The 12,712-nt window shown below is 46.7% G+C and overlaps 2 protein-coding genes across 2 annotated transcripts; one reads left to right on the top strand and one right to left on the bottom strand.

Annotated features, from left to right (window-relative positions):
- Nucleotides 1–373: 373 nt before the first annotated feature.
- On the top strand, nt 374–3,703 carry pcyt1ab (phosphate cytidylyltransferase 1A, choline b; the record flags this gene model as incomplete). The annotated part of the gene is made up of 8 exons (XM_080844291.1): nt 374–487; nt 593–689; nt 951–1,067; nt 1,311–1,462; nt 1,868–1,946; nt 2,095–2,237; nt 2,464–2,652; nt 3,237–3,703. The coding sequence occupies 8 exons, from the start codon at nt 374–376 to the stop codon at nt 3,444–3,446; spliced, it is 1,101 nt and encodes a 366-aa protein (XP_080700417.1). The 3' UTR covers nt 3,447–3,703.
- A 3,462-nt stretch (nt 3,704–7,165) lies between these two features.
- On the bottom strand, nt 7,166–11,416 carry mmp23bb (matrix metallopeptidase 23bb; the record flags this gene model as incomplete). Its single annotated transcript, XM_080844331.1, has 8 exons — nt 7,166–7,367; nt 7,541–7,667; nt 8,163–8,273; nt 8,744–8,908; nt 9,130–9,297; nt 9,626–9,765; nt 10,309–10,451; nt 11,324–11,416. The coding sequence occupies 8 exons, from the start codon at nt 11,414–11,416 to the stop codon at nt 7,175–7,177; spliced, it is 1,140 nt and encodes a 379-aa protein (XP_080700457.1). The 3' UTR covers nt 7,166–7,174.
- Between the last annotated feature and the right edge of the window lie 1,296 nt (nt 11,417–12,712).

The following is a 12,712-nucleotide window of genomic DNA, read 5'->3' as shown; positions in this document are numbered from 1 at the left end:
CAATGTAACAGTTGATCTGGAATTGAGAGGGGAATGAAACGGTAATTGTTCTCTCGCTGCAACTCTTCAAGTAGGCTGCTATGGACCCCCTCCCTCTTTAGCTGCCGCATTCCACACCACTGCCACGTCATTCACGGGAAAGCCCTGTTTGTTAAAACAAACAAGCAAACAGCAAAAAGTCGTCCAACTGGTTTAAGTCGCTGTGGCACGGAGCGCCTTGTAATTATGTTACGTTTTTAGCGAATCACTATCGGTCTTGCCCTGCGTGTGGAATGGTAGAAATATTTTCATTCGGAATCAGCGCCTCCTAGTGCAGTCAGAATGCTGTCCTTTTATCCCTCTTACATAATGCTCCAAATATCATGTTACAGGCATGGAGGCCCACAGTTCAGGTCAGCAGCTCTCACGAAAGAGGAAGAGAGAGGAGGGGTCGAATGGAGAGGCAGAGGATGGAGTGCGGACAGCAAAGGCCTTACACCATATGCCGGTGAGTGTAAAAAACAAACCTGTGTGTTTGATGTCACTCAATTTGAGCAATGCAGGTGCATGATGTGACAGAATTGTGCTCTCATACTTTGTGTGGCTTTTCAAGGGCTTGTCAGAGCCAGCGCCCTTTGCCGATGAGCTAGAGGAAGTGACAAATGCATACGTACGAGTGACTATGGAGGAAGCACAGAGGGGAACTCCTCGTAAGTAATACTCTGCTCTTCACAAAGCTGACCTCATGACTGTAACATAGAGCCAGGTGACATAATGACATGTCTGTCTTCCCCATTAGAGTATTTGACTGATACAATTTTTATATGATGTGATATAAATGAATGTAACACACCTTGTCCCCGTTCGGTGACTGGCAGCGTAGACTGCTGATGGCATCTTTTCTATTTCCTCTATTTTTCTCTGACTCTCTTTCTTCATCTTTCTGATTTGTTTTTCTTTGTTTTCGTCAGCGGATCGGCCAGTGAGAGTGTACGCTGACGGCATTTTTGACATGTTCCATTCAGGCCATGCCAGGGCCCTAATGCAGGCCAAGTGCCTCTTTCCCAACACCTACCTCATTGTAGGAGGTGAGAGATGCCACTTGTCATAACAAACAGACAGACAGACGCACACACACACACACACACACACACACACACACACACACACACACACACACACCCGCATACCCGCATACCAAGTCCTCCATCCATCTACCCCCCCATTCAGCATTTACATCATAAAATAATTAGTCCTTCCTTGCCAAAATAAATAATGATTTCCACCTTTTTGTATTGAAGCCAATTTGTGTGATTGCTCTCCCCTGATAGTGTGCAGCGATGAACTCACGCACAACTTTAAGGGCTTCACGGTAATGAATGAGGACGAACGCTATGACGCAGTCAGCCACTGCCGCTACGTGGACGAGGTAGTGCGTGACGCCCCCTGGACGCTATCGCCTGATTTTCTGGCCCAGCACAGGGTGAGTTACTCCCACAGAATGGAAGAAGAAAGAATGAGGGAGAGAGAGTGTGAATGAATGAGGAAGAGAGGACTGTTGGAAAGACAGATCTGGAAATGGTTCAAGTTAGTGTTAATACGTTGATATTTGATCAGTATGATATAAGGCCCTAATTTCAATTACGGGCAACAAGCAAAGCAACCAGCAAAGTCTGTTGTGCATGACCTAAAGCTATCGTGTGGCAAGTGGGAGCATTGCACTGACCCACCTTTTTTGCTTAAGTTCATGCACAGCAGACTTTGCTTTGCTGGTTGCTTCGTTCGTTGCCAGTTGCCCGTTAATGAAATTAGGGCACACAAAGCGTGTGTGTGTTTGTATAAGAGAGAATAGGAATGTGTGAGTAAAATCTTATCTGCTTGTTCGCAGATTGACTTTGTTGCCCATGATGACTTCCCTTACTCGTCTGCAGGGAGTGATGATGTGTACAAACACATCAAGGAGGCGGGTGAGTGAACCCGCTGGCGACCATTCTATTTATGCTAAGGGGAACTCCTGTTGTAATGCATGCCCGTGTAGTATTATATCTTTGGAGAATGAGGACAATCGCTGATCTCATTTAATTTTCTTTTCTTTTTCTCCTCCTTTCTTCCCAGGCATGTTTGCACCAACACAGCGAACTGAGGGCATCTCCACCTCGGACATCATCACACGCATTGTCCGTGACTACGACGTATATGCACGCCGCAACTTGCAAAGAGGCTACACAGCCAAGGAGCTCAACGTCAGCTTCATCAACGTATGTTCAGTCATGACATTCCCAGTGTCTTCTTTATGCACAGACTTATGCCTTGGAAGGTGAGCCTGTAGCTCAAATCTACTGCCTCAAAGCAGACCTGAAACTGCCTTGTGCAACTTGTCACTTACTTTTTCAGTTGGTCACATTTGTTTAAAGGAACCCTGTAATTCAAGCGAGGGTAGGCTCAAACAGGCCGTTGACCCTTTGACCTTTTCTTTGTGGCCAGGAGAAAAAGTATCACCTGCAGGAGCGTGTGGACAAGGTGAAGCAGAAGGTGCGGGACGTGGAGGAGCGCTCCAAGGAGTTTGTGCAGAAGGTGGAGGAGAAGAGCATTGACCTCATCCAGAAATGGGAGGAGAAGTCCCGGGAATTCATCGGCAACTTCCTGCAGATGTTTGGCCCAGAGGGGGCACTGGTGAGTTGCGAGGGGGGAGGGTATGTGTCAGCATCCGTGTTGTCACAATGCAGGCCTGAATATTTAGAGGTGTCTGAGAGTGTGTGATTCGTCATCATTGTTTATTCAGGGAGAATTGACTGAGCACAGGGCTCTTTTGCAGCAATGCCCTGATTGAGGGTTCATAATACAGATGAACAATAAATAATCAAACCATAGCAAAACAAAACAGACAAAATAAATATACCAAACACATTTATACGAGATACAACTCAGAAATTAAGTATAAAAAGTAAAAAAATTAAATCAGAAAAAACTACAGCACTGAGGCACATCCTTAGCATCTAAAAGGCTCTTAAATTGGTTGACAGACCAATACTGGGTTAGTTTCAAGATTGGCAGCACAATGTGGATATGCAGGTACACCGTTTGACCTATTTGCCTTCTCTCTTTCTCTACCACTCACTCCCCACATTGCTTCTTTCCCTTTCCCTCACCCTAACTTCTGTCTTACTCTCTCTTTTCTTTGCCTGTCCATCACTTTCCTTCTCTCTCTCTCTACTTGTCTGTCTCCCACCTGTCTTTGTCTCCTTGTCTGGGAGCAGAAGCACATGTTAAAAGAGGGGAAGGGCCGTATGCTGCAGGCCATCAGCCCCAGGCCGAGCCCGAGCAGTAGCCCTACGCGTGAGGAGCGCTCGCCCTCGCCCACCTTTCGCCTGCCCTTCTTCACCAAGACGCCCCCCTTGTCCCGGTCACCCGCCCTGCACGGCACCAGTCTGCAGAGCATCAGCGAAGACGAGGACGACGAGGACTGAACCGCCTCCACCCTCGCCTCATCTGCTCTCCCTTCTTCTCTTCCTCGCTCCCTCTCTCCTACCCCTCCTCCGGTTTCCCTCCATCAGGCGATATGACCCCTCCGTCCCTGTTGAAGTCCAGCCGCACTCACACACACACACACACAATCCTCAGCTTTGAACCACTGACGAGTTCTAAAGGGATCAAGCGTTTTTTTTTTTTTCAAACATCTGTTTTACTCATTCTTGTTTGTTTCTGTGCTGTTTCTGTTTTTATTTCCTTCATCCGCCTGGCTGGTGGAACTGTTTGGAGAGGTGGACTGTGGACTGTTTGAGGAGGAGGAGGAGGAGGAGGAGGAGGCGGAGGTGTTAAAATGTCTTGTGAGCTTGTAAGTCTTTGTGACTCTGTTTCCTGAACATTCCAAGCACAAGGTGTATGTGAGAGTGTGAGAGAGTGGCCTTGTTCTCGTCAAAAGTCTGAGGTGGGCCCTCTACTGGAAGAACAAAGTCATTGCAGGGCAAACTTTTTTTGTTCTCTTTTGCCCAACCCTGTTGCAACCATAGACACACACACACACAATTCCTTTTATAATCCCTCAGACTCAGCCGTCGGGCACGCCTGACAGATTCTGCACCCCATTTGCCAAGGCCCATTGGCAAGACCACAACACAGTGAAATCGAGAGCGATAGACGCTGATTGTTGCTGAGGGCACTTTCACAGCCCTCTTGCTTTGTTTCTTTCACCCCAGACGCATTACTTTTCTGTGAGCACATTGAAAATGATTGTAGTGGCATTTGTGTTTCTCCTTCCTCTTGAACTACACCTGGTAACTGGTCTCTGTTGGGCACATTGTTTATGTCTTCACCTGTTCGTGCACGTTTTTGTTTACGGCAGCCAGTTTTTGTTTTATGGTCACGTGATGTTAGCAGCGCTCACCTCTTTGTTTTTTTACTTTTTTTCACTCTGCACATGTGGTGGGGATCCAAAGGGCGGGGTAAGAAGAGGGGTCAGGGGGTATTCCGCTCACCTTTTACACACTGAAATGCACCATCACCTCCTTGTCATCTCAATGCCTTCATTTCTGGACAAAGGCAGGGGTCTCATTCCAGACACTCGCAGTGGGGAAGAGGTTTTTTTCTTCTTCTTTCTTTGGATGGGAGGAACTTGCTGGGGGACGGGGACGAACAGAGGGAGTGAGGATGCGGGCATGTGTGTGGTGTGTTTTTGGGGGGCACGAGGGGGGTGTGTTAGGTAGGCCTGGGTGAGGAGGGGTTTTTCCCCTTACATGGAGTCGTGGAATGCTGTTCCTCCTCTGCTCCCTGCTGGGAGACACGTTGGTGCAGTGGAGCACTAACTTATCGCCGCGGCCGAAAAAGAGAGCGAGAGAGCAAGAGAGGGAGAGTGCTCCTTTATCTGCTGCTCCCCTGTTATCAATATGGTGCTCTCTCTCTTGCTCTCTCTCGCTTTTTGAAAGCTCTTAAAGCAAAAGCCTCAATACCCTTTTATCTTTTTTGCCCTCCTTGTTGTACTTCTCTTCTCTGCATTACCACATTTTTTAGCCCGAGGTTGTGGGTCACGAAGGCTTTAAAAGAAAGTCCTCTCCGGACCATTATTTTTATCGATTAACATGTCTGCATTTATGTTCATCTTTTCCATTTTTAGTTGTCATGAATAATAAAATAATGTAATTCCATGGGTTGAACGTAGAGATGCATGGCAGTGCTCTCTCTCTTTCTATCTCTCTCTTTTTCTTTCTTTCTTTCTTTCTTTCCAGAAGCACTGTCTGTCTGATCGGCTGCATTCCGAAGCCAGGCACCACCAGACACTCTTAAGCTCTCAGCAGCATGGTGGCACCTCTCCAGGGCTCTTAGGGACACATTTCCAAACCACTGTTTACAATGCCCCGGCCCTGCCAGAGACAGTGTTAATCACGAAGTGTGTGCGTTTGCACTGGGCACCAAAAAACTAAATTGCCAGAACTAGGACGGCGATCATGTCGGGTGTGTGTTCAGGGGGGGGGGGGGTTTGTGATACCCTGAGCTCTCTTGGCACTTTTGGCTATGTCTGAGTATTGTGTGCCTGAACCCCTGTGCCCTCTCAGCCCCTAGTCCCAGCCAGCTGTCTCGCAGGCATTGTCACGTGACCAGCATTCTCCATTACTTTTTTTCCTCCTATTCCTCTGTATGTGCCAGTAGCTTACCTTAAAGCTGCTTTCTAGAACACTGCTCCTGATGGTGAGCTATATGCTGGCCTATAGTAGGTCAGTGGGGCTAACAGGAGGCACCGGAAAAGGAGTTTGAAGGGCTTCATCACTGTGGTCGTCTTGGACGCCCTTGGAATGTTTCTTTGCTTACTCTATCGGAGATTCATTTTCCATTCTGTCCCCGGAAGTACTAAGAGTAGACTTGGATGGGGCATCAAGTTCTATGATGTTGTTAGAGCTTTCCGTGCATCAGGGACTGTAAATCATCTTGAGGACATCACAGATCCAAACACTGTAACTGAAAATGTAAACTAGTCATCGGTCTGCACAGCTTCATATGTTATTCAAAGTGTAGTATTTAAATGTCTTTGTCCCTGTGTGAGCCTTTAGGATTTGGTCTTCCATTGACATTAACGGTTGTTGCTTTTAAGAACCGTGGAACATAGAGACAGGATAATAGCTGTCAAAGTAATAAATGTTTTATTATTGATTTCAGTCGTTATTTTATCACTGCAAGTCCAGTCAGGGTACGCCTAGTATACAAATTTGCACAGTTGGCTGTGATGTTGTTCTTGATAATTTTACATATGCAAACCAACAATTCACTAAAACAAATATACACCAATTACTATGCTTCTACAAATGTGTATCTCTTCTGTAACAACCAACACAACAAACACCATACTTGTAACAACAAATCAACCTAGCCTATAATAAAATTAGCCCTTTTTTCAAATTATGACACAATTTCTTCAGTTCATCTACTGTGCATTTCAGCATACACACACAGAACATAGACCTACATCTGTACACTGGTATATAATCAAATAGTCCCTAATATACAACATGAATTCCCATGATATGGTGGACCGGCATGTGGAGAAGAGGAATGGGTTGTTTCACTTTTGTTAATGTTCATTAGTCTGAATGGTACAGTATTGGCCTTCCCTGTGAAGACCTTTGGAGTTAATCTAAAGACCTTTGGAGTTAATCTAAAGACCTTAAATGACTTGTACCCAGGATGAAGTCATTTATGTTTGTCTTGCACTTTAGAAGGAAACGTCTGAGACATCAGCAGAATGCTGGAACCATGAGGGGATTAGTAGGAAATACAAATCAATAATGGAAAAAACGGGAACGCCATTCCACTGCGTGTGCATTTTCTCAACAAATCTACCTCGCAGAGAAAGAAGGTTCCCTGTCGGTGCTGAGCTGATAGAAATTACAGATGTCATTCACCACACAACTATCTAGAATGTCCATGATTGGTTAGGCTTTGAAAAACAAATCAGACTCCTGACAATCAGCAGAAATCCAGCTTCCTGACCATATCATTCCTACTGAAAACCCATGGGGTGGGCATTCATGAATGGCCACAGGTTTCTCACTGATGACTTAAACTGCCGCTGAGATGTTGGAGACAGATTTCAGAGAACAGAACCGAAGTAACAAAATGTCCTCATGTCAGATGGTTCAATAGACGGGGCACAACCTGATATTTATCTCCCATCATTGTGCCCCTTTTGACCCCAAGAGGGACTCCATCAGCTGTTGGAGGAGCGCTCTGGCTTCAGGCGGATGGCCCATGAGTTGGCCGACACCACGTTGCCGCGACGATGAACGCGACAGGTGTAGGTGCCCTCGTTGAACTCATTGGCCACAATGCGCAGGTCGCGGTCTTTCATGACGATGTAACCTGGGATGGAGGTGACAAGCTGCTCCCCATCCTTATACCAGCTACACCAAGGGCAGAGGCAGGGCATTATATAAAATAAATCAAACAAAAGTCACAGATTACTATCATGCCTTTTTGTCTCTCTTTCCAAAAAGCATTCTGTTACTTTTCAATAACAGACATTACTCCTGAACACAGCGCCCTGAATTCCATCAACATGTCATGAATTCATTACCTAACTTTCGGCGGCACCTTGGCACTTTTTGTCCCACAGCGGAAGCCTACCACTTTTCCACGAGGCACCATCTTAACCTTCACGTTGGCAGGGGGTGGAGTGGGCGTGCTGATGGCATCTAGAGGCTCTAAAAAAGGGCAGATTGCAGTTACAGATAAGAAAGTCGATCTAAGAACAAAGCCACTCTCACTTTGCCCTGTTGTTGAGCAGATAGGATCAGAACTGAATAGGGAAGAGAGCCGGGCCTGATGTGGCAGGGGTCCAGTGAATAAACACTCGGTCAGGGCCGGTAGCCTTTCAGAGTCAGCTGCTCTCTTGGTTGTTACTGTTCCTCTAGAGACAGGCAGTTCCGTCTGAAAACATCCAGTCAGTTGAGTGTGTGCTGAACTGGAGAAAAAGCACTTCTTGTTTTGTGTTTTTGTTCACAGTGATTGATTCACGTTTTGAGGCATGTGAGCCTGGCATGTATAGTAACATATTGTGTGTGTGTGTTGTAAAATTTGTAAAAGTGATACCAACACCTAATCTGAGCTAGGACTGTCCCTTCAGATAATATCAGCTGATGTGGCTCATGCTAGCGTGCATGACTAGTCAGTCTAGTGATTGAGAGGTGTGTCCGTACCGTAGCAAAGGTCACAGCGCTGAGGACAGTGCTTCTTCATGAAGCTCCTTCGCCTTTCACAAAAGCCCAGCCTTGCCCAGGGGTCACACACACGCTTCTTGTCCTGGCAGCCTGACACACACACACACACACACACACACACACACACACACACACACACACACACACACACACACACACACAAAGAAAATTCAAGTACACAGACCCATATCATACACAGACCAATGACTTCTCTAGTTTGAAATATGTGCATGTATCACAGGAGACATGCAAAAATAGCAGTGCTAGTCAGGGAGCTGATTGTGTGTGAACTGAGGTAATGCTAGTGGCACGTATCTAGACTTAAAGTACAAGCCTCTGAGGCAACTTTCTAGTCTGGCAGATCTGGACATGCAGCCATGAGGGTGGACTGATACACTGCACTGCAAAAACAAAATAGCAAGCTTATCTCGTGCTTGCAGGGGAGCCCGAGTGGAGATATTCTAAAATAAAAAAGGAATACAATAAGCATGATGGAAACAGATGAACATTCCATTCTTTTTATTAGTATGCCTGGTGTCCTCTCCCTGTCCTTGAGTTACCGTAGAGTCTTTGGATCCCCCAGATGTCGTCCTGGGCGATGTTCCTCTGGCCGGTGTAGGTGGCATTGGGGTGCATGAGGGCCTGTGGATCTTGCGAGTGCCAGAGGCCGAGGGCATGGCCAATCTCGTGGGCCGCCACCTGGACTAGGTCATTAAGCCACACACCTGAACCAGGACACACAGGAGAGGCATTAGCAGAGAGGGAGACAGAGAGGTGACCCAGCAAGCAGGTTCTAAACCTCACCTTATACATACAGATGATCTCACTCTTGGCTGTACACATATATACACACACACAGACACACACAATTCCTCTCTCTTTCTCTCTCTCTTGCTCGCTTTCTTATACACACACACCAAGCAAATTACAGATCTTGGACCTGTACCTTGTTTCCAGCTGAAGCGAGACTTTCCCAGTATCCAGAACTCATGGTTGTCAAAGTGAATCTCCCCGCGTGGAGGCAGGAAGGCATGGGCCAGCTCCCCATTCAGCCCATCAAAACAGGGATGCAGCGGAGACCACCAGCAGTCCGTGTGATTGAAAGTGTAGAAACCTGACACGCACACACACACACACACACACACACACACTCACACACACACACACACACACACACACACACACACACACACACACACACACACACACACACACACACACACACACACACACACACACACACACACACACACACACACACACACACACACACACAGCGATAGTAAAGCTGTCCAGCCAGCTAGGTTTTCCCATCATCATTTGTAAGCACTTTGCTAAAAAAAACATTATGTTAACCGATATCTTGTTCATTGAACCAAAAAATGACAAAATATGAATGTCCTCTAAGTCTATTGTTTAATGTTGTGACACTGATCTCTCACCAATGACAATGTCAGCAGTCTTGTTGGGGTTGGTGATTTCGGTGAAGGAGAGGGGGGACACGTCACTCCACTTAGTGAAAGCGATGCTGATGGCTTTACGCGTGTCGTCTTTGTTCAGTGTATTAGGGAACTTCGTAATCCTTATTGACAGCACAGAAATCTCAGTTATCCTTCAGGGTTATGCAATGAAAAACTATCTCCACCCAACATTCCCTCCCTTCTCTCTCTCTCTCTCTCTCTCTCTTCACACATTCCTTTGCAAATAAACTTATATTCCTGTGTGGCAGTCTGCTATCAATTAAGCACATGGTTTTTATATCTCTGGACACCTCCCAGCAGTCTCCCAGTTCAAGCTCTTTCTTTAAATAGCCCTCAGCTCAAGTGCCTCTCCTTCATTTCTCTTTTTCTTTTCATGTTCTTCCCCCTTTTACCCCACCATTTCCTGTTCTCATCCATCTGTGCACAACATAGCCATCCGCTCTCTAATTACCCATCCTTTCACATCTCTCACATTTCTCACAGCAGCACCCCCACCCCCACCTCACCCCACCCCACACCCCTTCTCTCTCTTTGTCCTTCTCCATCCCTGACCACTGCATGTCTGCATCACACCCCCCCCCAGCCCCCCCCCCCCCCCCCCCCCCCGCCTCCTCTGTCCTTCTCCCCCTCCCCTGCTCCCTCACTTGTAGGTCAGGTTGAAGTGCTCCCACTTGTAGCCCAGGGGGTTGATGGCGTATCGTTTGGACCTGGCCAGAGCCACTTTGGACCGCACGTCCACCGGCGAGGGCACCTGGACATAAGGGCGTGGCGAACGGACAGCAGCCTCCTGGAAGAGACGGGGCGAGATTGGTGGGTTGAGATGGTTGGGTGTGGGTGGTGGTGTTGGGATGGGGTGGGGGTGGGGGGTAATGAAGTGGGAGAAATGGTTATTGTGAGGTTGGCAATAGAAGTGCATGGGGGGGTGAGGAAGGAGACGAAAGGAGGGAGGGGCAATCCATCCTTTTTATTTGGAAAGGCATTCTTTTTTACAAGATGATCTTCCCAGCACAGCGGGGTGCACTGAAGAGTGACCGCAGGAGACAGTAAAGAATATGAGAAATGTGTGCGATGACCTGCATTTAAGACCAGGCAGTATTGAAGTAGACAGCATGCTGCAGAGCCGAGCCCATGAAAGCCGACAGGGACAAGAGAAAGAGGAAAAGGAGCACCCCCAACGTCCATCATGGCAAATGAGGAGAAAGACAGAGTCCAAAATCACCAGAGTAATGTTGTACAGATGTGGTGTGGAGGAACCAACACTCTGCACATCCACACTGCTATTCTCTCTCGCTTCTATTTCCCTCTCTCCGGCCTGAAATATCTGTCGCCCACATGTGAGGAGAAGGGCGGACCACCTCGCCCCCTCCCCCAATGACCTTCAACACCTTTACAACACCAGTCCCTGTCTTCCCACTTATGACAAGCCCCCTAAATCTCTGTGTTAAGGAAAACTGTGTGAAAAAAATTGTCTAACATTGTCAGTATTTTTGCAGGCAATTTCAAGAACAACCAACAACAACAAAAAAAATGTGTAAAAAGAGTGTCATCCATGTCAGTCTAACTCTTGTCCATAAAATAATATCATTGTCATAGAGCAGTTCCTTGAGATAGACGCTTCTCTATTGATATTTTGCATTAGTGTTGTGCAAATCTACTCACCATCTCCTTTCTCCACAGTGGAAAGGCTCCAGCGCCCCTCAAAAGCATCAGTGAGACAGCCAGATGTAACAGTCGTAAGCAAGTCCAATTCATCTTTAAAAATTAAGCTCGAAAACGTCCTGTGAATTCCGTGTGTGTAAGTTTTGGGACTAGAACTGATCTCTCTGCTGAATCTCAAGGGATAAAGCAGGAATCATATTTTCAAAATGGAACAGAGAAAACAAAAGCCTACAGCTTCCTTTCTAGATAACTCAAACATTCTAAGGTAATAAAGTTTCCGAGGGCATTCGTTTTGAAGTATAATATGCAGTCACGTAAGGCTAGGTTTCACCCTCCCACGTTATCTTCGGAATCGATGTGATGCACGGTGCTAGCGTACTCACTGTCTGAAATCCCAACTCCAACGAGTTCAGCTGAGTTAAGCATTTAAACTAGACATCCGAACCCCTGCTTTCCTCGCTTCGGCAAAGTTGTGTGCGTCACGCAAGCTTCCATTCTCGAATGCGTTCTTTCTTTCTTCCCAGGATCTGCCCTGTCCTTGCCTCCTCAAAACTTTCGCTTCATCCACGGACACTATACGGACCAGGTGTCCTGCTCCCGCGGGTAAAGTCAGTAGAGTGATGCAGGGAGCGCCGCCCAGACTGCTTCACAAATACCATTTACCTCGTCGACCCAACTCCACCCCGTTCGGCCCAGCAACCGTAAATGATAGACAAAAAATGAGACACTGATTGGAAAAAATGTAACGAATACAAATAGAATTTAGATGCAATTTATAGATCATACCAGGCTACTTGCAATCTAAAATTCAACCTGGAATACCCTGTAACCTGTTGTTTTAAATTATATTTATCAGCTATGGAAACTCATCACTAGGACCACACCAATTGAGGGAGGTGCACTGTTTATTTGTCTTACCTGTTGTCCCAGGTGGTAGGGTTATAAGGCCTGCGTTGTCCATCCCGAGGGAAGTCACTCGTCTCCTTGCTCCAGATGTGCCTCTGCCCCCCAGCACGCAGGATTCATCTGCACATCTGTTAAAACACCTCCCTCTCTTTTCCTTTGGGCAAATATCACACACTTCAAAATTATAATAAAAAAATAATAATAAGGGGGTGGCAAGTCAGAAAATATCAATGGGTGTAAGTGCAGGAGAGGTTGCTAGGTATTTTGCAGACACTGAGTAGCAGCTACTTACGCATAGGATTATTCTGCCCGTGTAGTCGCAATAGGCAAACGCTATGCGTTAAATGAAGTGCATTTTAACAGCTCACCTCAGAAAAACCCCGCACACCCTGCCATTTTAAAAGCTCCACACATTTTGCATGCAGGGCCTGCTCTCATTAAAAATCCATTGTGCAGAATGAGGTGAATTTTTTGGCAAAGAGA

Source organism: Sprattus sprattus (genome assembly GCF_963457725.1).
Source record: "Sprattus sprattus genome assembly, chromosome: 9".
Taxonomy (NCBI): Eukaryota; Metazoa; Chordata; class Actinopteri; order Clupeiformes; family Clupeidae; genus Sprattus; species Sprattus sprattus.
This window is presented reverse-complemented; position numbering and strand designations above follow the sequence as displayed.